This window comes from Platalea leucorodia, assembly GCF_965183815.1.
Source record: "Platalea leucorodia genome assembly, chromosome: 1".
In the NCBI taxonomy this organism is placed as follows: domain Eukaryota; kingdom Metazoa; phylum Chordata; class Aves; order Pelecaniformes; family Threskiornithidae; genus Platalea; species Platalea leucorodia.
The window spans coordinates 47,200,474-47,228,017 of NC_138823.1; the positions used below are offsets into that span (position 1 = coordinate 47,200,474).

The 27,544-nt window shown below is 41.7% G+C and overlaps 1 protein-coding gene across 3 annotated transcripts in view; it reads left to right on the top strand.

Moving 5' to 3' along the window:
- NOL4 (nucleolar protein 4) overlaps positions 1-27,544 on the top strand; it is a gene marked incomplete at both ends in the record, with an annotated part of 200,263 nt that overhangs the window by 10,764 nt on the left and 161,955 nt on the right. For all 3 annotated transcript variants that reach the window (XM_082327545.1, XM_082327546.1, XM_082327547.1), the window contains one exon: positions 24,657-24,806. In XM_082327545.1, coding sequence (XP_082183671.1) covers positions 24,657-24,806 — 150 coding nt within the window. The remainder of the gene's footprint in view (positions 1-24,656; positions 24,807-27,544) is intronic.

The following is a 27,544-nucleotide window of genomic DNA, read 5'->3' on the forward strand; positions in this document are numbered from 1 at the left end:
GTATTTAATTTGTAGTGAGCAAACAGCTCAGCTTGCTTTTAATGAGTGCTGTATTCCAATTTCAGGCATCCGTCTAAAACCTGTAGTTCAGACAGACCACATCTATTTACCCCTTTTTGTCTCAATTTGGGCTTATCCAACAAAGCGATGGGATACTAAGTTCTCTATCGATGCAGCGGCAAACACCAGAACTTCTCAAAAAGACATATATTGTAAACTCACTGGACTTTGACCCTGCTTTTTTAGAAAATCTACACAAATCCTTGGCTTTGTTTTATGAGTGCACAAGGCCTGGTTATCATTGTTTTGGTGTAACCAAGAGCTGAATTGGGCATATGGTGAGCTTCCAAGGAGTTAAATTTGCACTGAAACAAATAATAAAGCAATATAAATAAAGCTAGGTCTAGAGCTGAATAAAGCTGCTTAAAATAAAACTACTTTCTTTTTTAACTGCCCTTTTGCATAGCAAATTCTAATATTATTCTCTTCAAATCAGCCCAATTTTGGCAAGATACACTGGACTTTGAGGAAACTGTGGAACTGAAAAGATTGTTTTACCTATATTCCTACTTGAACCCCCACATTTTCAATTTGAATCAAAAGGACTATTTTCAAAAACTGAGTAGGAAGAAGCATTCTTAAATAGGTGAAAGCAGGTCAATTTTTATTAATAATAATAAGTAGGAAAATTTAATTAATAGGCTTCTAATAAACTATGTCTTTTCTGCTACTTAGCGTTGCACTGTAATGGATTTATAGGTAATTGCCTTTTTTTTTTTTTTAATTCTTAATAAATGTAAAGTCAGGAAAATTTTCACATGCTGAGACTTCAAAAAATGTAACAAATACGCATTATCATTCTTGCTGTAATTTGAAAGCAAGCAAATAAAGTGCAACATAGATGGTTCCGTGAACGTATTTTAAAGTGAACCGTTAATTTGCCTAATAGATCCAAAGAGCGAAATAGCAGACCTACAAAAGAGCTGAAAAACTGTAGCTGTAGGAAGCTGGAAGGAGTCAAGCTGGTGAAACCTGTGAGGCTTTGAAGGACCAGTTCTCTTATCCTAATTTGCGCTGGATGAAATCCCCTCCTGGGATAGGACCAGCAGAAGGTCTGTGAATCATTTTTTTGGCACGAAGATTATGCCCCTGTTTTGAAGCCATAACGTAGTCCTTGGGTGATGCTTAGGCTTTATAATGGCCAGTGCCCAGGGGAGGGGTCCACCCACAAAGCATCCGCCATGTGCACGCAATACCCCGATCAGTTGGTATCGGTTGACTGGGTGGCAATGACCGCGTTATCAATAGGATACATTCAGATAACATTCTTCTATTTGTAAAGAATAATTTACCTGTAACTGCTATCCGGTTTTGCCACAGTATATTCCAGTGTGCTAGACCAGTGCATAACATGTGCATAGACATGTTTAATAAGTGCATAGACATGTTTATAAAATGTGCAAGAATATCTAGAAAGGTTTAATTACAGCAAGGCCAAATTCTGCTGTAAAATAATACTAGGAGCACCCTGCTCCCACCTCTTTGGTTATAATCTTCTGCAATGCCAGAGTTGCACTCATTGCAATGCACTGTACAGACAGCTCTCCATTGTAGAAATCCCCATATTCTGATTGTTTAGGGAGGGAAAAACCAAACTGGAGAACAAGCTTGATCTTAGGCCTTTAAACTCTCCATATATTTAAGTCGATTAAAAGTGCATCTCTCATCCTTTCCCCTTCCCAACTAAACATACACAACACATACACTTACCCTCAGTGACACTGCTGAGGTTGGTTGGTTGCTTGTTTTTAAGTATTCTCCTTTTTCTATGGATATTGCATTAGGACATCTGCTATGGGGAGAATTCAGATCTCTTTCCCTTTTCCCTGTCCTTGTGAGCTGTATTTGCATTAGAGAAATCCTGCTTCTGATAAGAGTGGAAGAAAAGTGAGATGAGAGAAGAAATGGAGTAAAGTGTTAAAGCCAATCAAGTATAAACAAACTTCGGCCTAATAGCTCCCTGTGAGCTCATCCTAAAGCAAGAAAGTCAGCTTTGGGAGAGGTGGAGGCTGGGGAAAGTAAAATAAGCCCAGAAAACACGTATCACACATTTAATAATAATAATAATAATAATAATAATAATAATAATAATAATAATAATAATAATAATAATAATAATAATAATAATAATAGCAGCTAATGAAGTAAACCAGGTAAAAGAAGGCTGATGCTTCCTGTTAATTTGGTAATAAAACTACTATTGATCTTCAAAACTAGTATTTAAGCAGCTAACCATGCCTGTTGGCCACCTGTAAGTACAGAAGAACCTTAAGATAGTAACTACCTAAAAATTAAAACTGTCTGGAAAATGTGGGGAAGATAAAACATGATTGGGGAGGGGGAGGCATTTTTCATGGAAATTTGATTTCAGCAAAATTTTGAACAAATTCTATGTCTATTCCCCAGCATTTATTTCAAATTGGAGTTTATTAGTCAACATTGAATTTAATGAGTATCACAGCATGATATAGCAGAAAGTAGCTAAGCAGAATGTTGCTAGACACTAAAAAGGTTGTTGTTATTCAAACAGGCAAATAATTAATATAGATACACCTCGCAATTTGAATTTGACTGTGTTCACCATTGTGTCATAGCCTCAATATCTATTTGATGTCCGCGGCACGATGCGTTTTCTTCAGTCCTTGCCATTTGTCTTTCCTGCTGCAGATTATTATTTACTAATAGGCAGAGAACCATTTTTTCCTTGTGTTGCCTTTATTTCCAGACCTCGAGGCCTGCTGTTTCTCATTTTGAATTCCAATCCAACGGCAGGTGCCAAGATTCAAATGTATATTATCTATGGGCAGTAGGATCAGACCGTTTGTGTACCATCCGTTAAACTGAACCACTCACTGTGCTGGCTGCATTTTAATATTTTTAATCTTTCTTTGGAAGGCACGCTATTTTGGTGAGCAACCAAATGCTGTCTAAGCTGCACACAAGAGGAGATCTACAAATGGGTTTCTAAATGTAGGCTTCTGTAAAATTAAAAAAAAAACAACAACCAAACCACAACCCCAAAAAACTTAAAAACATGAAACTGGAGAATCTATTAGGTCCAATCCACCCACAACCATCTGGAGCAATAAGTTATTTATCTAAACAAAACTTTTGACATGACATGACCAGAAATGAGGTGAGTAAGTTGAGCTGAAATAATTTGCACATTAATCTTTTAAAACGGCCAAGGCCAAGAAGGCCGATTTTAAGAATTGCTGAATGACATTACCATAATAATGTGAAATAGACCATTTTAAAGGCAAAAAACTGCTCCCACTAAAGTCAATAGCAAAATCTCACTGACTACAATAGTAGTGGGATTGGTCTGCTAAGTAGCAAACCATGCTTTAAAAAAATCAATACTTCAATTTTACAAGGTAATATGGATAGCAGTGTAGTTGCCTATTATCAAACCCCATAGCCTGTGGATTTTATCTCTCTAATAATACGGAGGTTCAGCACCTCTCTTATGAATCATTGAGAGGAAAGACATAAGCCATTTCAAAGCATTTCCCCTGCCCCTAGCCGAGAAAGCTCTCCAGAGGCAGGATGCGCTGCACCGAGCGTGCCTCCATCAGCGCCGCGCAGCAAGGATTACTCCGAAATGAATGACTGCCTCCCTCGAAAAAAAAAAAATAGCATCCATCGCCGTGGATCTCGCTGGAGCGTTTGGTGCCCAGAACTTCAATTCCAACTCTTAATACGTGTCAACAATACGCAGCAATGCCCCGAAATGGCTCAGGTTTTCCTCTCAAACCACACCACAAAAAATACTGGTGATGTTTATTTTTATTTTGCATTTTCCTCTTATGCGTTGTACCGTTGTGATTCAAAATAGAGCTACATCCCATAGAATCCTCTTTACACAAAGGACATATGTAGATTTTAAACAGAAATAGCGACAGGGTTTGGGGAAGGGGCTGGATTTTTCCTCACCGGCAGCACAAGAGCAGCCAGACCGCTCTCTGTTTTCATTCCCTGGAGCTCAAACCATCCCTTGCAATACAGAAGGTTTTCTGGGTCCCTCCGCTCCGGGGCACGCCGTACCCCAACAATCTGTGTGTGACGGGAGCTGAAGCGGCGAGAGGCCGCTGTGAGCCCCCCCCCACCCCCCCGCCCGGGTCGGCGGTGCGGGAGGCGCCGGGCCGGGCCGGGCCGGGCCGGGCGCTGGCGGGCGGCGCGGTGACCGCGGCTCCCTCGGACATAATGAGCGCAGCGGTTCGGCAGCCGGCAGACGTTTCCGTCACCCCTCCCCCTGCAGCCATATGGAGCCGTAAACAACCGCCGCGGCCTGCGGGGTTGGGGTTTTGTTGTTGTTGTTGTTGTTGTTGTTCCCCCCCCGCCGCCCCCGCGCCGCACAGGCCGCGGGTGTCTCCCGGGGGTGCCCGGGCGGGAGCTCCGCTGCGCCTCGCCCCGGCCGCGCCTCGGCGGGGACGCCGGCTGCGGAGGGGCCATCTGCCGGGGCGGCGGCGCGGGGGCCGCCTCCCGGGAGGCTGCCCGGGCCGCCACGCCAGCTGGGCGCGGGGACTGCCCCGAGGGGCGAGGAGGGGGCCGGGGCGAGGGCCGCGACGCCGCTCCCCGCCCCGCCCCAGCCCGGTGCCGGCTCCGGCGGCGCTGCGGCTCCATTAATTGATTCAGGGCCTGGGCTGGCATTGAGGGCACGGGGGAGGGGGAGCGGGGAGAGGGTGCGGCTGTGCCGCCATCGCCTCCCCCGGCCTGTTCCTATGGAAACAGTGAAATACCTCCGGGACAGGCACACGCACCCGCTCCGCACTCCCACTCGCGGCGGGGGGGGGCCCGCCCGGGCACGGCCACCGCGCCCTCGGCACCGCTCCCCCCCGCCGCGCCGCGCCGTTCCCATGGCGACGGGCTGCGGCAGCACCTGTGCGGCCGCCGGCGCCGAGGCGGCGCAGAGCGGCTCCCGCCCGGCCATCGCCCCCTCGGCTGCCGCCTCCCCCCCCGCCCCGCTCCCCGCCGCAGCCCGGCCTGGCTCCCGCGGGGGCCGGCTGCGAGGCTGTGCCAGGCCTCCAGGGAAAGGGCTGCGGTCGGTAGGGGCGGAGGGGGATGCGCGCCGGCCCGCGGCCGCCATTCCAGGGGCCGCCGGGCCCCGGCCTGCGCCCTCGCGCAGCCGGTAGCCAGCACCCGCGCCGTTAGACGTGCGTGCAGGTAATAACGTGAGGTAAAACAGGCGCTCCGGTGTGTTTTCAGTGCAGCAAATGCCCTGTGCCAGCCCCCTGCGTTGGGTACTGCTGGCACTGGTAGCACCCAGAGTAATGCTGGTGCTGGAGATAGGCGAGTGATACCCTCCTCTGTCCGGAGCAGCTGTGTGGGCGGCCGTGGGTGGATTTCGATGCTAGCCTGCCCCGTTCCCGGCAGAGGATGGGTGCTGGTGTGCCCGTGTGGCAATACAGACGGTACCGATTTCGACAGAGTGGTCCCAGATGCCGGCAGCAGGCTTGCGCTATGGCCGTCTGGCCCATGGGCATCACAGGCCTCCGGGAACTAGGGGTTTGACTCGGGGAAGCCCTTGTCTTTGGAAACAAGCCCCAAGTCTCTTAAGTAAATTCACCGTACCGTGACACGATGCCACATGAGACCCTGCTGGCAGATGTAGGGCTGCCCAACGGCACAGCAGCTACAAACACTTGCTGTAAACAGGGACGTGTCGTGGTTGGCATGACTTGAGGTGCAGGGAATGGAAATACAAGCTTGCGCTACTGTCACTGCTGGTGTTCACCCTTGCTTTCTGCTTTTGCCAGAACCCAGTGCTTGAGACACCTCTTACTTACCAGCCCTGGCGCTCTTTTACCATATGTACGTAGCTATATGGTATGTAGCATAGTATATAGTTCTGGCTATCCCTGAAAAGTAGTGTTGCTCAACTTTTGGCCCTCAAGGTGCGAAACTGGCTATTACAGGCAATAAAAACATTTGCATATAGTTATGATGTGAAAATGCGGTCTTGAGTCCCTGATGTGCAAATATTAATCTGATATGTTTTGAAGCCAGGTCTGTCCCTCTGAAGAAGACTTGTGAGTCCCTTCCTCCATGTAGCTGAATGGGGCAGCTCAGGAATTGGGAAGAGGGGGTGGATAGGAGGAATGTCATTAGCCCCACGTACTAGGTTTCTCTTTTATCATTAGCCCCATGCACAAGGTTTCTCTTTTAGCCATAATATGAGAAAACTATTTTTTATCAGCTTCGCTAAATGCTGGATTGCGTGTCATGGAATACAGCTGGAGGACTCCCATGGTCTGTAATAAACCATAGCTGAGACCTAAAAAGACAGTAAAATACCTGACCAATAATAACATCACCCATGAAAATAAAAATTCAATTCCTTTGTGAAAAACTAACCACAAAACTGCATCTGTATCCTAAAGATGTTAATGTAAAAAAGAGCAAGAAGCTTTCTCTTTCTTTGTAGATGTTAAAATAGCTTAAAAATGGAGTGTTATCAACTGTTACAATTTCATTGTGAGTCCCATGGTGTTTGTCATTTTTTCTTGAAAAATCCCATCTCCAGTCAAATGCTTGTGAAAATGCTACTTTTGTGGTAAAAAAAAGTCAGACAAAAATCATTTAGTAATCCCCATAGCTGTATAGAAGAGATTGTCAGTCTTAGCAACAACTCCCTGTCAATTCTCAAAATCTCTCAAGGACCATGGGTATTTCATTATCAGCCTTTTGACTGATGAGCGTATAAAATACTAGTGGTTAGCATGGTTCTAGAGACCAATACTGTTGATTTAGAAACCATGAATGGTCTTGCAAGCAGCTGTTAGAGAACTTTCACTTTAAACTCTGCAGATGTCCCAGGTGGACCGTGTAGACTTAGAAACCAGGAAACAAAACAAGAGTGTTTTTTCCTAAATCATAAGATTTTTAAGACCAATTCAATGGTTTTCCATTTTGTTAATTCAAATATCAGTTAAATAATTATTCTTAAAACAAAGGCCATAAATACAAAAGATGAGAAAATGAAGGATAAAATTTCAGCAGAATCCTTTCAACATAATGCCTAGTAAGCTCTTTGAAAAAATTTCAGAAGGTGCTCAAAATAACAAAAACAGACTAAAATTTAATTACAGAGATAGGAACACTGAATACATCTTAAATTATGTAAAGCTCAGCTTCATAATAAGGGAGTCTAGAAGCTTCAGTTTCTGAAGTTTACAAATCAGATTGTAAAAACTTAATATGAAAAAAATTGCATGAGTATGCTGCACCATAAGGCAAGCTCTGGAGAAGGAGAGCAGTCTAGTAAATGGCTTGCTGAAGACTGTATTTCCCAGGTGCCATCTCACCACAACCAGGAGACATTCCTTCTGCTGCAACACAGGACCACAGGAGGATCAAATGTGAAAGCAACATCAATGCCGTTATTTCTTGGCCTCATAATTCTAAGAGGTTGACTTCTGTAGGACCAAAAATACAAAATATATTGCTACAATAACTACAGCATCAATAACTTGCAAGAATTGATTCAGAGAATTTATATGGCTTGAGTTATACATAGCATCAGTTGAGCTGATGATAATGGTTCCTTCCAAACCATCACAATCATCACCACCGTCAAAAGAAGCGTGGCCAGCAGATCGAGGGAGGTGATTCTGCCCCTCTGTTCTGCTCTGGTGAGACCCCACCTGGAGTACTGCATCCAGCTCTGGGGTCCTCAGCACGGGAAAGACATGGACCTGTTGGAGCGGGTCCAGAGGAGGGCCACAAAAATGATCAGAGGGATGGAGCATCTCTCCTATGAGGAAAGGCTGAAAGAGTTGGGGTTGTTCAGCCTGGAGAAGAGAGGGCTGCGGGGAGACCTTATTGCAGCCTTTCAATATATAAAGGGGGCTTATAAGAAAGATGGAGAGAGACTTTTTACTAAGGCATGTAGTGACAGGACAAGGGGCAATGGTTTTAAGCTGAAAGAGGGTAGATTTAGACTGGACATAAGGAAGACAGTTTCTGCGATGAAGATGGTGCAACTCTGGCACAGCTTGCCCAGAGAAGTTGTGGATGCCCCATCATTGGAAGTGTTCAAGGTCAGGTTGGACGGGGTTTTGAGCAACCTGATGTAGTGAAGGATGTCCCTGCCCATGGCAGGGGGGTCAGACTAGATGGGCTTTAAAGATCCTTTCCAACCCAAACCACTCTGCTGTTCTATGATTCTGTGATTCTCTCTCTGTAACTCATGGTACCCAATATAACTGAGGTCTGGGAGGGATGAATGCAGACAATAGGATGCTAGACTGGATGCTGTCATCTTAATAGATTTCTTTATTTCAGTGAATATGCAGAGCTGAAACAGATACAGTGAATGGAGAAGGAATGTCTGTAAGCTACAGGTGGAAACAAGGAGACAAAAAAAAAAAGACCCCTCCAAAAAAAAGGAGCAGTTGAGCAGAAAATCTAACAGGAGAAAGTGAAATGGAGCAGCCCTTTTTGCCGCAACATCCAAAATCTGAGGAAGTTTCAGATGGATTTTTTTGGGTATCATCAGAAATCATGAAATGTGCTTGTCAAAAAGCCTGAAGAAAAAGTATTCCTCACCCCTGGAGAAGGAGAGTGCAATGGTGGCATTGTGTTGTGAAGTACCCTCAGATGGCAGGTTACTGTTAAAAATGACTGAGCAAGATGGGAAATGGGCTGTACTGGTGAACAGATAGATGGGATAAAACCCCAGATACAGAATGAAACCCCATCCTAAATGCATTGTACCAGCTGGTGACAGCTACCTCAATGGTCTGTTCATTTTTCTTAGGCAATGCTTAGCCAGCTTGCCATGCCAGTAAAATATTATTGAGTCAAATTTAATTTAATTTCACACACACCCATACATAAAAACCAAACACACATATTTACCAGACATGCAGCTGTGCCTGATGTCTCCCCAGAAAGCAAGTTCCAGGATACACGCAGCATACCCCCAATGAAAAGTTATGCTACAAATTATTTGATTTGATGGGAAATTACTGTGTCATTTCCTTTTAAAGACTGTAGCACTCAAAATATAGCACTGTAATAGGCTGCTTGCACAGAACAGAACAGGGCTTGCCTGCATGGTCTTTTTAACATCGTCTTGGTGATCCATGCTGATTTGGCAGTTGTAGACATAGGATTTTGAATTTAGAGTTTTCCTAGTGAGGAAGAACTGGCCTTGTATGTGGTTTAGGTAGCAGGTGTGATTCATCAATAAAGTAATAGCATATTTCTCTTAGAGCAGACAGGGCTTAAATGATGTAGATAAAGTACATACTCAGTCCACGTAGCTGACTCCATCTGTTGGTGCAAGTGCTGCAGAGCCTTTTAGGTTATTTGGAGATAGTGGTTGCTATAAAGTGCAAGCAAATGAGTGGGTGCAATGTATTTATAAAGAGAGAGATGTGATACAAGAATTCCCACTACACCGGCATCCTCGCTTTTACTAAATGTTTCACGATACATGTGATCTCCTTCTGCAGTGTGTCTTGGGAAATGTAGTCCAGGAAGAATCAAACCTGATGTAAGGAAAAGGTGAAGGTTTGTAAAAAGCAAATCGCACCTTCCTGTAGGCACAGCAGCATCTCAGAAGATGCAGCTTAATGTTTAATTGGTGCAGAAAGAAACAAAATACTGCATTTGCAAATTCAGTCCTTATTAATGTTTCGTTCAGCAGGATAAAAATGTTGTCGTTCATGTTGTCAGCAAGATGAAAAGAGATGTTGACTCTCCTTGTAACATAGCTTTGAAGTTTTATACCCTTAGCCATCTCTAACATTTATGTGAAACTGTGATCTCTGTATCTCTATCAGCTTTGCTCAGGAACTCAAACTGATGATGGTGTGTCCCTAGTCCTTTGCAGGCAGGGCATCATTTTAGAGAGAATAGGACCATTTGGGAGGTAAAGCCATAGTTTATTAAAATCAATGAGAGTCTTTAATTATGTTATTATTTGTGAAGAAAGAATTTGCTGGACCCCTTGCAAGGGAAGCTGGTTTTGGCAGGAGCAGAGCAGGAATTGGGAGTTATGCTGGAAACAAGGCAGTGATCTGGCAAAGCCTTGGAGAGGTGATCACCTGTTTCTCGCTGCCACTGAGAGGCCCTTGCTAACTCTTTCTCAGCAGATAGGATCTAGTGTGGCAGAGAAACGCTGTTCCCCAAATGAGTCCTAGAGAGTGTTAGTATCGTGTCTGTCTTCCAAGTGAACATAACTAAGGAACAGCAGCACAGCAGCCTGCAAACCTTTTGTAGCAGGCGGTTGGCATGGGCTCAGCCAAAGATTCTGTGTTTACCTCTGCTAGTCCGTAAAAAAGTCTCTCAGAGGCAGTGGTGAAAGCTACCTCAGAAGAGTCATTTAAGACAAGACAGAAGAAAGTACATCGCGAGCAACAGAAGACAGTCCCTTTTCTGCCAGGGGATGAGCTAAGTGACCATTTGGTTTTTCTTTCATCTGTAATGTGCCTGATTTTGTATAGTACTATTTGTCTCAAGAGATCCCATAGCACATTGCAAGCTAAATTGTGAATTACAACCGGCTCTGGGTTGGATGGCCGTACCCATCAGTCAAACTGTACACAGCATGTGTACGTAATGAGAGGAAGAGAAACATTATTGCCATTATTATTACTGAAGGCATCCGAGTACTGTGTCCCATTATCGTAATACAGCCAGTATACACAGAGGAGCGAGAAAACGGGCAAGTCACTTAATATTGGTGAATTACGGTTTTGCTACAGTTTGAATGCACTAGTTTAAACTAAGATATTAGGAGTCAGAGCACCAAATTCTGGTGAACCTGATGAATAATATAGTCATTTTACTGTATTTAATAAATAATTAAATTCGAATGCTATGTTTCAGCTTTTCTTCCTGTTCTGGTAAACAGCTGAGAAATTTAAAACTTTATTCCTTTTATATAAAGAGACAAAGTGCAACTAAGGATACATACTCAAAGAAAAAAATGTTAATGTAGTGCTTGGTTCGTGTTTTGAGCACAGAATTAGTACTAATAATTATGAAGATTCATATAGTTTGCATATTAACTGTTGTAGATATGAAAGAATAATCATGAACTTTCATTATACAAAGCAGACTATTTTGTCTGCATCTTTTCTTTCATCAACTGTGCTTTATGTATACTAATATTAGCATGGGAAGCAATACTGTATGGTAGTAAATTCATGGGCATGCCTAGATTAAGGCAGAGACTTGCAAACATCTGATTAATAGGGAGTCTAACTTGCAAATACTCTGATTTCCTGTCTTCTAGGGTTAGATGTTGGGTAAATCTGTTTACCTGCTTATTCAAAACATCTGTTTTTGCAGTACTGTTGATGAAACAGTATATTTTCCTTCATTATTTGACTGGATTTTTAAAATTCTGTTAAAAAAAGAAAAGGGATGGTGGACAGCATCATTAGTGATCAGAACTGGAGTGTACGTCTTACCTTCACTGAAAAATTAAGAAACTGATATTTATAAAAATTAAGAAGCCGAATTTACCCGCTAAAACAGCATTTGCAAAGTCAGTGTTGTAATTTGTAATTACCATTGCTTTGAACTGTTTGCTGTTTAAGGCACGCTCCAGATTTGATGCGGGAACGTTCTGAGTAAAATTTGTGTAACTGAAGATCTAACCTCTTTCTACTAGGAATTCACGGTTCAGACATCTATGTTCGTCTCAGTTTCAAAGCAACGTAATAATGGAAAATACTTCCGTTCACTCTCCTGTTTAATAATCAGTGATACATGTGCATGTTAGATAAGGCTGCACAACATTTAAAAGAAAATTCATACAGAAGCATATCTTTTAAGTATAGGCTTTCGAAGAAGGTCGTCGCTATGGAGTAAAGGTCTGAACGAAGGACACAACAAGCATGAACCTGCTGAATTTCATTGCCAGGGGCAGAACAGACACAGATTTTGATTCCCAGCCCTCAGAGGAGTGGTGGTGTCTGAGCATGCCTGAGAGAACATGCACACAGTCCCTGTGGAAATTGCTAACCATAAATCTGTTTAAGCCCTGAAAAAAGTGTTTGGACTGCATGAGGAGCTGCCGATAGACTGGGAGAGGAACAAGGGGGAGAAAAAGTAAGAAATAGTGGGGAAAATGCATTTTATCTTACTGCTTCTGTAAGAGGAACCAATATCACTCCCACAAACATTAGAGTATTCTCACTGCTTTCGGAAGGGCATTAAGTGAGGCAAGAAAGACTTACATTCTTACAGTGCTTATTGAAAGCAAGGTTGATGGAGTATATTTAAAGAAAAACCGAGTCTACTGGGTCTTCAGAGAAGTTCAGGAGACTGTTTTAGATGGTTGTATTCTCTTCGTGCATAACCCTATAGGCCAAATAGAGTTTGGTGGGCTTTCATGAAGGTTTGTCATGTGTAACACTACCAAGTGTTTTCTATCACATGAACAGCTTCAATATAATATTTGATACAGAATTATTTTCCTTCTAATGGAGATTACCAGAAGGGTTCATAAAGGCTCCCTTTTTCAATCACCGCCACCATTTTTCTCTTAGATTCTTTTTAGATATATATTTCACTGTAGACCAGTGTTGAAAATTTCTCCTAAGCAAAGTCTGGCTAATATTGACTTCAGTGTACAGTAGCAGCATGTTTGTGCTGAATGGTGATATGAACCCTCCATCTGCAGATGTCAGCCTCCTAACTATTATGCTGGTCAGGACTGAACATATGGTTGAGCAGTGTTTTTCAAAACTTGGTTCTGCTGGCAAGGGTTGGCCTCTTCATGCTGTGGACTTTGTTTACAGTTGGGGAAGGGAGGAAGAAGAAAAGGAGAAAAAATCGGTGTAAATGATCGAACTATCTGCAACAGCGCTTCCTCACAGAAACACAGGTTTTTGCATCTGGCACTTGTTCTGCCTAGGTTACCCAAGAGAGAAGAGTGCTGTTGTAGGAGTGAAAAAAAATTAGAATTAGGGAAATGTAATTTAATTAAAGAAAAAGCCTACAAATAAGTTGTTAAAGAGCACCACATAAATCTGCTGAGGTCATTCCATTTTGTAAAATCTGATCTGTGCACACACACAAAGCTAATACCAAAAAAGCAATATTCTTTATTTACCAACTAATTTAGTTTGATGATACTTTTGAGTGCACAAGCCCTCCCTCGGGGTCAAAAACTTGTTTTTTTAAATGTATTTTTGGAAGGATAACTTTTGTATTCTTCATAATGAATTTTCCTGAAGAACATGGTTAGATATTTGGTTCGTAGCATTTGCTGACTACACCAAAGACTTATTGCCAATACCTGACATGACACTTGCTGCTTCTGTTTCAGACCTGGTAGAGAGATTGTGTATCCAATCTTTTGCCTGATTTTTCTAGGTACTGTGTTGCTTCATCTGAGAACAGACCCTAATTCTCCCTACAGTTCCTCCTTTGCTTATGTTTGTAGATCTTCAGGGCTGTAACACCGCTACTGCTAGAACTGCCTGCGGGCAGAATGCAGCATGCCAAGCATGGATCCGTGCATTCGGTTTTGTACTAATCTGACCGCTGGGCCGCCAGGGGCCCGTATCCCTGGTCAGGTAACACCACCTGCGCAATTACAGCGAGCCCCTTCGGAATCCCTGCCCATTTGTCCTTGCAGAAGTCTGGAGGGACCTCCATGAGAGGCTGTTAGTTTGTACTCCAGGAATATTTAGTCTTGGAAGTATCTCTTTGCTCCCTGCAACAAACAGCTTTCTTCCAGTGAAGTATATTGGTAGTGTGATCAGAGAACCAGGGCACGCGTGGAGTGCGGGGTGCCCCGGAGGCTCCCATCCCCTTTGGCACCGGAGCTGGGGACAGCGGTCGTTATTCTGCGCTTTGCCTTGCAAGCAAGGTTGCTGAACCAGCCCGGCTGGGTTATATCAGTGCCAAGGTTTTGTACGGGTGATGCGAAGCCGCTAATGTTTTATCATCTGTCTCTACCATAAGCTGCCTGTACAGCACCAGTGCAGCTTAAAATCTGATCCCTGGTGCCTTTACTTACGTCGCTAATGAGGTTACCAATTAATGGCACCTAATGGTCTGTTGTAGCAGTGGTTTTGGTGCTGGCGACAGCTGTCCTCTGGGAACTGTGCTGAGACCGTGAACTCATTTTGTATAAGCAAGTGAACAGCTGTTGCCGAAACATCGATGGGAGAGATTAGGTCACACACTTCATCTCCCTGCCACCCCAGGGCTATTCCTTGCAGTACGCAGCAGGTGGAAGGTGGAAGTAACTTTAAGGGACAAAAGCCCTTGCTGGAGTTGGGTCTAGACACAAAACCACTATATCCCATTAGCAGTCTTCTGATCCATCCCGTTCCCCTAACTTTTTGAAGTATTTTACCAATGAACTAGGATTTTGAAGCAATTTATTATTTTTTTGGAAGTTTTGTCACTGAGCTGTGGAGCTGTGTTGATCCGTGGTGCGGTATCTTCCTGACACCTGATTGCAGTATGTAACTCTTGGCACTTGCATATCACATTATTTATTAAAAAAGCTCCCTCGGCGAACACCCTTGCATCAGAGGCTTATGAGTGTTTGGGATATAATTTAAAAATATACATTTAATTTCACAGGCAGCACTTTGGGGTAATGAGTTCTCATTATTTAAGCTTCACGTTAGTGTTAGGTTACTTTTGGCGTACAGTAGTTGCATTTCATCCGTCTGAAAAAAGGTGGCATTATAGATCTACATTGCATTCCCCTAGTGTACGAATACCTGTAAAGTATAGCACACTTTAAAATATAATTGTGTAATTGTTCATTTTTGGAACATGGCAGGAATGTTAAGAGTTAACATTTAGTTAGTAGCTTGCCCATTTCTTTTTGCTGAACTGATGACAGTACCAGATATTATAATTTAGAAAAAAACCCAAAACGTACGAAGCAGGTCCACTCTAGGATTCACACACATTCATTTTAAAATCCCCTACAGTCAAAAATATTTGAAAAGAATTAGTTGTTTTATCCTAGTAACCTTATTTGGGAAAAGCAAATCTTTTCATGCTCACCAAAGTACTATATAGATACAAAGAACTATCTATTTTGAGATGACAGTAAAACTAAGTTTTGTATGTATTGTCATTGCTAGTAACTTTTAGAAACAAAGTTTCACGGAAATTCATGTACAGTGTGCTGAGCTGTCAGAGTGGGGAGCTGAAGTCCCTTCCCTTCAAAGTACTCACCGGGAGCAGCTGACCCTTGCAGGTTACCTGTGAGATTGAAAAGGCAGTTCCCCTGCTAAGTGTTTAGCTTGGCATTGCAATCTTCTCTGGAAGAGTCTTGGAGTAACTGTTTACAGCTTGGCAGGTGTAATTATTAGATAAAATGTATGAAGAGTAAAAAGACATGAAAAAGTGTTTAAAGGGAATGTAATTTCGGTATTTGTACACTTAGTGGTCACTTGTGCTTCACTGAGTTGTTATCCTTCTATTTTTTGGCTTAGCCTGATGGTGTAGTTACCGTTTTTTGAACAATTGAAGAAATCTGTACACAGAAAGATTACCACCGGCCTCAGAATTGCTGCTTTGAACTTTTTTTTGGTGTCTCTTGGTTAGGAGAAATCTTATTTTAAAGCTATCCTAACACTTAACCTCTACGTTCAGTTTTACTTTCAGTAAAAGAATAACATGTTACTTTAATGGGATGAATTTTCACACACTTTCATCCCGTTTCATGGTAGAACTGAAGTCTCGGCAGTTTTTTAAGCTTAAAAACTGCAATTTCTTAGAATTCACACAATTACAGAAAATTCTGGTAGAAGTTCCTCATACCTAGATGAATCCTCTAATGAGTCATCGAGAAGGAATAAACACATTAAAGCTTTGATCATGAATGTGGGCTCAAACAAAAACTTCAGTCAAATTTGGCTATGTTACACGACTCCTCTGTTCAGTTATCCTTAATGTCCTAGCTAGGTTTATTAGCTCTCAGCTGCTTACCAAACACTGAGTTTGAAGTGGGCAAGTGAAGTGTGCTGGATATTTCCAGAACTGTAGTGAGTATTTTCAAAAAAACAGACTTCAAAGTCAAAACTTAATTATTTCTAATAGAAAACTAACCCACTAGAAAAGAGACAGCATCCTTCAGGGAACAGGAAATAATACAATCTGGTTATTAAAAAAAAAAGGAAAGAAATAATGATAGTGCTTATCTTTTAAAATATAGACTTGTGAACAAACTATTCAGAAATGGCCTAAGATCAGAAATTATTTTCTAGATGATTTTTGAAAATGAAGAATTCAGTGGTAAATTATACTTAAGTTCAAATTAATCACAGAAAAATTGCAATTTGCTGACTTAATTTGTTTTTTTTGGTGTTAGAAATTGACCAAAATTGTTCACTTTTGAAGTGCAAACTGCCAGCTCCCTGCAGTCTCTTCCTCTCTCTCTGTCCAATTCTAGCGTTGGTTTAATTGGAATTGTCCCATACTTTTCACTGAATATGATGCAGTTAATGCCTGGGTTAATTGTTCCTATATTCAATATACCAACTCAACATACTTTTGTAGACAGAATACGGCATTCATTTGCTTTCTCTGATTAAAAAAAAAAAAAAAAAAAACAAAACAAAAGCAAAAAAGGCCAGCTATAATAGTACTGTGCATCTAATGATGGAAACATGGTCTGTCATTTTAACAGGCTAAGTAGGCAAGAATTTGCTGGAGAGGGAGGCAGGTAGAGGGAGTAATGTGGCAAATACAGTTTTCATGTCAGGATAGGTGTTTGTTCAACATCTTTCTGCTCTCCCCAGTCACACCAGGGCCATGTGTGTCCCTGAGGTAGATATTTAAGTATCATCTTCCTCATCGGTTTGGGTAATGTTCACCACAGTGAGCACATGTGAAAAATCCCATCTTGTTGTCTTACTAAGGAAGCTATGTCTGCATCTGTACTGGCGTTTTAGTTTGGAAAAGGAATGAGCCTTTGAAACAAAGCTCCTGACGGCGCTCACTGTGCTGGTTTCACACTGAAGTGTTTTTTTCAGTGCAGGAACTGGATTCCCTTCAGTAAAAGAAAACTGGCATTTGTTCAAGGCATGCACCTACTGGGTTGCAACCAGAAGTGGGTGTCCAGTGCAGGGGACCAGGTCAGAGCTAGCCTGAAATATGTACGGTGTGGAATCGGCTCCTTGGTATCAACTGCTTTGCTTTACAGATCTGCTGCTCCTGTGCTGCCCTGCTTGCTGACATAGATACAGCTCATGGTGTTTGGTTAGCCTGCAGCAACAGACTTCACAAATAGTAAAATGTGGCCTGTCTTGTGACCTGTTTTTGTTCAGAAGGGTTGTGTAAATGTTTAAACACCTAAGAAAAAAAAAATAATCAGGTGTTAGTGTGCTGAGGGAAAACAGTATTCAGACCTCAGTTAAGAAGTAACTCTTAACTGTGAAGAGTAAACTGCAGCCAGGGCTCTGCCTGTATTTCTCACTGGTGTCTTCTCTTGCCATTCCTCCAGGGCTCTGAGTGCATTTGATCTTGAGGCAGTTTTTTGAAATTGCCTCTTGCCTCCCATATCCATGCTTATTTTCAGTGGGAGACACAAGAGTCCGCAGACAGGTTCCACATTTCATTTCTAAGCTCTTCTCCTGCACTAACACTGATGACGATAGGTCTGCCTATCCATCCACACTTCTGACAAAAGATGAAAAGTTCCTGCCCTTCTCCAATGTGGAAAGAGCTTTAAATATTTATCTCAGAGACCACTGGCCAGGTTATTATGATGTTCACACCAAAGGGGCCTCTGAAGGTACCTTGTCTATTGTGAAATAATTTCCAGGCCCATTTTACTACACTTCAAGGAAAGAAAGGTGGCAGACCTTCCTTTTGCAGTTTGGCAAGTTGGGTTTCACAACCCGTTATCTCTAATTGCCAGATCTTAATTTAATAGAGCTAGTGATTCACACCAGATGATGGCCTCACTTGAAATGACTCAGTAGGATAGTCCTTTTAGGTGGGATCTTTTAGACTTGTATGGCAGTCAGCATTCACCCCTTATTGTTTGTGGACAGAGGTTTTGCTTTGGTGCTTTCCCATCATTTCGACTGGTCCAAGAGATAAAGGAGAAGGGGACTTCTGAGCAGTATTGATTTGGTCTCTCTTGTCTTTACTGGGTCTCTTGAACTCCCTCATCAAGACAGTCAGAGGACTTTTTCTCACCTACAGCTTTCGTAAAATCCCCAAACTTTGTGTCTGTTGTTTAGTTTTAGTCTCATCTCAAATGGCATATTAATTTGCCATTTTACTTCATGTTACCCTCTTTATTTTTATGATCTGTTTCCACAATCAGTTTGACTCATTGCTGCCGTATCCCAGCTTAGTGGTTTCATCTTTGTAGGGTTTATTGCTCTAAAGGTTCCAGAGAGAGGACTTGACAGCTGGAAATGGTTCTGGTGTGTATCTGCCTTAATATAACTCTGATTTTTCCTGTCTCCATCTGCTGGTAAAAGATGAGATTTGCTGTTCAAACATAATGAGTAACAGAAACTATATATTTTGAAGAATAAATACCCCTTTCACTGTTATAGACACTTTCCATTAGGAACTGAATAGAAATTCTCAATTTATTTATTTTTAGGCCACTTAATAGCTATTAAAAACTAATAACTTTTGATCTGTTGTGGATTTATACTGTGCTGACAGAAATGAGTTAGGTGTTCAAATGGATGTACTAATAACTTGGGAATTCAAATCAGTGTGCTGATGAAACTAGATTTGCTCGTTTTTATGGGAGTAAGAGACATTCTAAAATGGTCATCCTTCTTTTTAAATATTAATATTTTTACAGTTACTGAGGAAGCAGATAAAGGAAATAATGTATAACGGGATTTTCAACCTGAGCATTTATTTTATCGTATTTCTGCAGACAGGTATGTAAGGCTCATGTTATACATAAACTACCACTGGTTCCTCCTAACAGTTATAATACAAAGGGAGTAAAACACCTACATACAATCATGTCAGGAGCTCGTTACGTAGAAGCTAACAAGGTGGGATTTCTGTGCAAAATTATTTGTAAGGATATAGTTCATTCAGAGCACAGTGTTTCAGTCAGCAAAAGACTTTGCTTCCCATCCCGTGGAAATGCATCTTCAAGACTGCAAAAGGCAATACTAGTCAGCAGAGGTGCGGTGACACAAATGTGCTTTACCTCTGCTGTCGCCTGAACTGGTGTATATCAGAAAAATGATACATATTGTATTTCTGCATTCAAAGCAGTCTTACATTTGTATGTGATTTATGTTATGTAATGAAATATTTAGGTTGATTGTTATTTCCATCTACTCCTAATGTTTTGTAGATGCTTCTGGCTTTGATGCTTTTACAACAGAGGGTTTTATAGACCTGAACATATTCTATAAAACCACCAACCCAGCCTTTACTTTTATTTTCTATTTCAGTCTATCATGTGTTTATAGGAATATTTTCAAAATACTGTAAAGATGCTGATAGTTATATTCATTCACGAATTAAGAGGGTGTTTTACAAGACCTATTTCCCCCAAGAAATTTCAACATGAGATGGTGCAGGTATTCTCAAGCAGGGAATTGCAAGCACTTTTGTTTCAGTGGCTTTAATTTTAAAGGCTGCAAAGTAACTATAAAAATGACAGCCTTTCATTTAATTGATCTTTTTGCTGTCTTGACTATCTGTTTGCTTCACTGGCAAACTTTTTTTCCTTCTTTACTCCCACTAGCCCTGTAGGTTCCACCTCAATAAAAGAGATACTGACTCTCTCCTCAAGCATCCTTGTTCAAAGGGATCCTTAGCACTTTCCAAGAGGTGCACAACTCTCTGTAAAAGTCACTTCTGTCCAGAATTTATTCTTCGTGTAGATATCGAAAAGCAAACAAACAAGCAACTTTAATCTCAGAGTGCAAATGGAATTTGTAGGGCTGAAAATGTAAAGAAACATCTATTTATTTGTATCCTAAGAGCACAGGAAGATCACTGAATAAACACAAAAACAAGAATGAACAGGAAACCCTGCAATGCAAAGAGTAAAATTAAGTAGCTTCTCACTGGTAGGGATTGAAACCATTCCAGCGGCTATAAGGATGAATTGTATCTTGGCAGTGCCTGTCACGCTGTTGGCTGAAGAGGAATCTGAGACGACTGGTTTAGAGTAGGGGCATACCTCTGTGATGGCTGGAACAAGTGGGATGAAACTCAGCCTAAAAGATTTAAGAGTCAAGTCCAATTCTTGAAGAGAAATATTCGGTGAGGCTTCTATTCCTAAGTCATTTTAGAAAGTGGGGCTTGTATTCTTGCCATGACGAATGAAAGTCCTAAAAATACCTCGGTAGTTTATAAATATCCTCCTTGCTATTCCAGAGTTGTTAGTACCCAAGTCACTTTGAAAGTGGCATTTAAGCTTCTCAGTCATAGAGTTATCAAGAAGGAACTCAATTAATATCTAGTCTATCCAAGACAGGATTTACTCAAACTATCCCTGACAGATATTTGTCTAACTTGGTCTCAAAATCCTCCTGTGACAGAGATGCCACAGCCTCCCCAGGCAAACTATTACTCTACTTGACTATCCACATCAATAGTAAGTTTTTCCTAATGTCTAATGTAAATCTCCTGTGCTGTGGTTTAAGCCTATTACTTGTCCTGTCCCTTGTGGACATTTCATAGCCTTTCAGACATCTGAATAGCATTATCACACATTCCTTCATTCATCTCTTTTTAGCCTTAGCAGAGGCTAAAAAAATGTCCCTTAGGCACTGTGAAAATTTTTCATACAGTCATAGAATCATAGAATCATAGAATGGTTTGTGTTGGAAGGGACCTTAAAGATCATCTGGTTCCAGCCCCCCTGCCATGGCCAGAGACACCTTCCACTAGACCAGGTTGCTCAAAGCCGCATCCAGCCTGGCCTTGAACACTTCCAGGGATGGGGCATCCACAGCTTCTTTGGGCAACCTGTTCCAGTGCCTCACCACTCTCATGGCAAAGAATTTCTTCCTTACATCTAATCTAGATCTACCCTCTTTCAGTTTAAAGCCATTCCCCCTTGTCCCATCACTACATGCCCTTGTAAAAAGTCCCTCTCCAGCTTTGTCCTAGGCTTCCTACAGGTACTGGAAGGCTGCAATAAGGTCTTCCCAGAGCCTTCTCTTCTCCAGGCTGAACAACCGCAACTCTCTCAGCCTGTCCTTATAGGAGAGGTGCTCCGTCCCTCTGATGATCTTCATGGCCCTCCTCTGGACCCGCTCCAACAGGTCCATGTCTTTCCTATGCTGGGGACCCCAGAGCTGGATGCAGTACTCCAGGTGGGGTCTCACCAGAGCAGAATAGAGGGCAGAATCACCTCCCTTGACCTGCTGGCCACGCTTCTTTTGATGCAGCCCAGGATACGGTTGGGTTTCTGGGCTGCAAGCTCACATTGCTGGGTCATGTTGAGTTTCTCATCAGCCAACACCCCCAAGTCCTTCTCGTCAGGGTTGCTCTCAATCCATTCTCTACCCAGCCTGTGTTTGTGCTTGGGATTGCCCCAACCCACGTGCAGGAGCACAGCTACCTAAAGCCAGCTTACAAAGTAGAGCTGCTTTGTTAATGCCTTTATCAAATAGCAATTTCAGGATAAGTGTAGTGTAATGGCATATGGCAGGAAAGCCTGATACAACTGTGTCCACTTCAGAGACTTTATGGTTTAAATGGAGATTTGGGGTTGTACCACTTGCCCAGCTTTTTGCTTGCTGGGATGTCAGTATTGGGATATCAAAAGTCTCAGTAAGTAGCCACCTTATTCAAGTTACTCATCTGGTGTATTGCTTCTGCAGCTAAGGCTTACATCTCTGCACAGCCTTGCATGTTGCCAGATGGACTGAACAGCTTACTCACAGCAACTCAGCAACTTCTGCAGCACTGCAGGCTTTCTGAAACAAGATCTACCTTATTGCCTTACACAACAGCAAGCAGAATGAAGCCTGACCTAGTCATGTCCAGGCTCACAGACAAAGTTATGATGAAGTTACAAGTATAGATGGTAAGGAATTGTACTGTCTTCCCCTGAAGCAGTTTCCACTCAGTGTAAACCATTTTTTTCCTGCCCTTTTTGACTGACAAGATTTGGAAAGTTTATATTCACTTTCTGGCACTTCAATTAGGAAGCATGACAGAGGGTTTGTGCAGATTTTACTTCCTTGTGTTTTTAGAAGTAGTAGCAATGCTTACTCTTTTATTTAGCTGGATGGAGAAACACAGCTTCAAGAGTGCACCCACGTCATGCCTACCTACCTTTGGGTATCAGTGTCTGGGGAGGGGGGTAGGAGGACCATCAAAAAAGAGCACTGCACACTGTGGCCACCAAAAGCAGCAAAATGAGTTTTGTTTTTGAGTTTCTTCTTTGAATGTATTCCTAATGTTTGCATGTGTCAGCTCTGCTGAGGTGGCATCTCAGGTTTTAAATTAATATTGTTGCAATGCATTTCTCTTTAATTAAAAAAAGAGAGCTCCCCCATAGGAAATTTCCTAAACCAAAACTCATTAGTAATAAACAGATTAAATCTTTATCAGTTAATCAACACTATAAACTTCTGAGTGTTTGGAGAGCGGCGTGAGATAACACTGTCGTCATAATAAGAGTGTTTGAAATCATTAGGGATCCCACCGTGCCGTTTGGGTGGTGAGAAAATAATGATTGAAGATGGGCCCCCCTACAGAGCTCACGTGTGAATTCCCCTAAAGATTAAATTTGCAAAGATCTGGATTTTATGTTGGCCCCCTCTCTAAAGCATTTTTTTTAAATAGCGGGCAAGAGTGATGTGCAATACCAAGCAAATTCTTAATGATGCTGATACCAGAACCTGTCACAATGCCACAAAATTTTTGAGCTGGTTAGTGAAATTTTGGGGACTGTTTGTGGGATGGGAGCCTCGCTGCCTTCTCAGAGCGACTGTTCCCAGCTCATCTCTCTGGGGCTTTAACCTGTGGTGGAGACTGCACTGCAAAATCCTCATCTTCCTCCACTGTGAATCCTCAACACAGTCATTTCCGTCAGGACTATGGCAATCCTCTCATCACGCACATCATTGATGAAGGCTGGGGAGAGGCAGGGGCATAGTGGAGCAGAAAAGTACAAAACTTGTATGGCTGGTGGCATATCAACACCTCCTAACCCAATAACATTTGGAGTCACGCACATTTAGGAAGTTATGCTGTAGAGGCACTGACATTTTCTCCGTCACTGCTGGGAATGTGTCAGAGCTCCTCTGTGTCACCCTGGGGGCTTCTTTGGAGCCATTGAGGTTATTTGGGCTCTTTCCATGAACTCTATAAAAATAAAAGTAAAAGTGGACTGGAATAAAAATGGGGCAGTGCAAAAAATAAATCATGTTTGTCCACATCCAGCAAACTTATGGGTTAGCAAGAAGTTATTATCAGGGGAGTGACAACTGGAAGTCATACGTAACTATTGCCTTTTCATTTCTCATCTTTGGTCTTTATTTGGTCACTGCCGCAATAATTGCACATGTTTTGTCACAGAGGGGTCAGTATAAATCAGTTTTGTTGTGGCATGAATTACAGCAGCAGTAGTGGTATTAACAAACGTTTTAAATTTTGAATGAATTCATTGTTTAAAATACTCATTGAAGGTTAGGTGACACTGTTGCCTCCAGAGGTCTAAATTCAAATGCTGTGTTGGAGTAAAAGTGAATTGGCCATTTTCATTTTATTCTTCATATACTTACGTTGTATTACAAAACACATCCTGCTTGGTAGATGCCTGCTCTCGAAAAACAAGAGTCCCAGTTCCTGCCCCTTCATTAGAACTGAACCCATAGACAGCTGTGAACAAAAAAAACCTCATATGGATGGTCCTATTTAAAAGGCAGGAATTGAACTGCACTGATTAATTTCAGAGGCACTGGGGACTGTTTCTCTTTTAGAAGTCTTTAGCTACCATAGCACTATCACTTTTGAAAATCAGATGGTAGGTGTCCTCACTTTTCTGTCACTTGTTCCAGTCAGACATCTGTGTACAAAAATCACAAATTTAAAAAATATCCCTTTCTTTTCCTCATATTGTGATATGTCTTTATGTAGTATATTTTCAATCAGGTTTTTCAGGTGTAAATTGTTTGTAACAACTTCCTTTGTATTCATAATTTCAGTCAGCTCTGTCACCTGTGAATTAAAACCTTTTATTAAATACCTTTATGAAATGCTAGGTACAGATTTACTGGGAGGGGAATGAGAGGATAAAAGAGCTGTTGCGTTCTTATTAACAGCTGCGTAATGCATTTCTGTGCCACGTGTTTGGGACTGCCTCTGCCTTTGAATCTTGTTTGTGCATTTGGAGAAAGCAGCACAGATACTTTTTGTTTCATTTTTTAAATACGGGAGTGAAAGATGACTTTCTATCAAGAGACCAAATGCCCTGGCTTGGCAAAAGGGACCTCTTGCAAGGGTCCATATGATCCGTCTGATCATACAGCTTTCCTACAATACTGTTTCTGTCATTCACAGGGTGGGCGACCTTCAGATCTCAGGGGAAGGGTCTTTAACTCCCTGCTAAAAAGGAGACCGCGTCCCATGATTATCATAATTTATCTATTCATCCTGTTTTCCTTACTTTTTCTTTTATCTTTTTTTCTTTTCAGGATGGAGTAGGTGTAGATGAGAAGCTGTCTTTACGGCGGGTAGCCGTGGTAGAAGATTTCTTTGACATTATCTATTCCATGCATGTTGAAACTGGGCCTAATGGAGAACAAATCAGAAAACATGCTGGACAAAAGAGAACGTATAAAGCAGTAAGTAAAAAAACCCAACCAACCAACTAAAAGTGAACGTCAGTCTCTAAAAGTGTGAATTATTTGGGCTTAGTCACACGGCATGCGATTTGTGTTTTTTCCAGCTGGATTAGTATTGCAACCCTCATCCTCAAATTTATTTCAGAGATCTTTCAATAATGTATGAAAACATACAGTTTAGAAATCACATTTTTTGTGTGATAAGGACCAGATCCATTGACTTCAACAGAGATTTTCTCATTGGTGCAAGCAGGGAATTTATTCTTTCTATAATGGTTTGACAATTTCTCTAATAACTCTGTATTAATTAATTGTTATTAAGTGGATGAAGTCTTAAAGAAGACTTAGAAGGTATTGCCACAACTTTGCTAAATGAAGTGCTGTACTTCAGCGTATGAATGAACTTGCCTTATAGTTTATCGCTGCAGATGAAGTATACTTAATGTTTAATGGTATGAAAACTTGTAAATATCCTAAATTCAAAAGGCCGGAAAGCTACTAGGTACAATGAGAGAAGTGTTGAGAGGGCAGCTTTCACACCTGCATAAACCAGCTGAGTAGAGACAAGTGCTTATTTCTAAGATTTTTAATTGCATGTTGTTGCTTGGCCTAACCAGTTCAGCCACTGCCTTAAAATAGCTATAAATAGCTTTTGTGGTTAGTGGCACAAATGTAACACTTTCTTTTCTTATGGAGAACTAATGAAACATTTACTGCAATTTCCCAAGGTGCTTAAAATGTATGTGCTTGCCAGGATTTGGATGGCCCAACTTCCATGCACAGGGCAGTGATAGTGCCAGGCACGCTCGGCAGTTGATCCTGATCCACCTGCCCAGCTGTTTCCAGCCGCTGAAGTACTGGGGGCTCCCCCAGGGCGGCAGGGCAGGGACTCCCAGCCAGGGCCCATCCACTGCCCTGGCCAGGGCACATGGGCACCTCTCCCCATGGCCCAAGCAGGATGGGGCTGGTGGGGGCTGCGCGCAGGGCCCTGAGGTGGCCTGTCACCCTGAACACGGTGTTCTTCACCTTAAAAGCAACCTGCAGTCGTGTCAGCCATTTTTCGCCAGAGGTCACCAAAAATGTGTGGTAACTCCCGGTTTCTGATACCCACATCTTAAATTTTAGCTCTAAGAAATAGCTGTTTTTCCATTACTGGTTTTTTTCAGGTATATAACAATCTTTGCTATGTATCTATGAGTCCCTTCACATATATTTTATTTATATGCTATTTCAGATGGTTTGTTGTGGGATAAGCTCTGGGCAAGATTTCTTATAATTTGTTCCCGACGGTATAGACCTTAAGATAGATATATGAAGGAAGACACCAGTCGTCTGGGTGTGCTTTGTAAGGCTTGGAGTGATATTTCAGGGTGAACAAACACAAACTGTCTAAATTGATTTCAATCATCTGTCACCTCAGCCATTTTGATACTTGGTCTTCTCTTTTAGAAAGCATTAGAAAAGTAATATTTTCATTAACCTTTCTATTTTGTTTTACTTCAGTAAGCTGCTCAAAGGTATAGGTCACAAACTTCGTAGAACAATATACAAGTATAAGGAATGCTGCCAACTATAAATACAATACGTCAAGTCATCATCCCACAAATACATGCCAAGTATAATATTTACTACCGTAAGAATCCTGTGATTCCAGGTTAGATAAGAAATTTGTTTTTTGTGAACAGCATGAAAGACAACTAGTGTCTCTTCTGTGAGAACTATTTGTGCAGATTCAATAGCCTACACAGTCGTTTCATTTGATGTTAACTTTTATTGTAATAGAGACCTGAGCTTATTACATCGTCATGAGCAGAGGATAAAGATGCCCAAATGTAACTTTGTGTCATTACAAGAGTCCGCATTATTTGTGCATTCATTTCATTTATTAAGGGCATTGAGTCATATTTTCAAGGACAGGATTCACATATATGATTTTTAAAGATTTCCATAAATCGAAAAATGAAAACAAACTAATATCAGAACGAACGAATATCAACTCTTGCTCTCTATCCCAACATGAGAATTAGGTTAAATAAACAGGCCTCAAACTCTACCAGACTAACTGGGGAAATGCATGCTCCTTTACTGGACCTGTCCATGAAAGTGCTTTCACTAAAAATGATGAGCTGTAGTGTCGGTCTGTTCCAGCAAGCCACTCAGTATCTCCTTCTGTGGCGCTGCACAAGAAAAGAGGTAGTGTCTCGGGTAACTGTCTCACAAAACATTATATCCTAAGAGCTTTATAAATCAAAGAACTTTGGCGGGGTTTAATTTTATTAAGTGAATTGGGAACAAGACTAATTTAGTCTTGTTTCTTGATTCACATGTCAGAAGTGAATCATCCTTGAGATCTGTGAACGTATTTATAATGCATAAATATTCACCAAATAGTTTGAGTGAACAATTTTTACAGGAAGGATGGTTCACAAACTGTATGCTACAACTGCTATTTGTTATTCATAATTCCTAGCATGTGGTGATCCCATTGCTTCTGCTCTCTGACTGGATAACTGAAACATTTTAACAGAAAAATGATGGAGAAAACGCACCACATTTTTGGTACAAAATCGCTAAACTTCTGAAGTTCATAAATATTGTCATGGATACTCGGTACCTGAGTATTTCTAAAAAATGAATGGCACAGCCCTAAGAATTACAACATATTGATTTCAAGTAATTAATTTGCTTATATATGTGTGAGTCTCTATTTTCAATAGTGAACCTGCTCCACTCAAAAT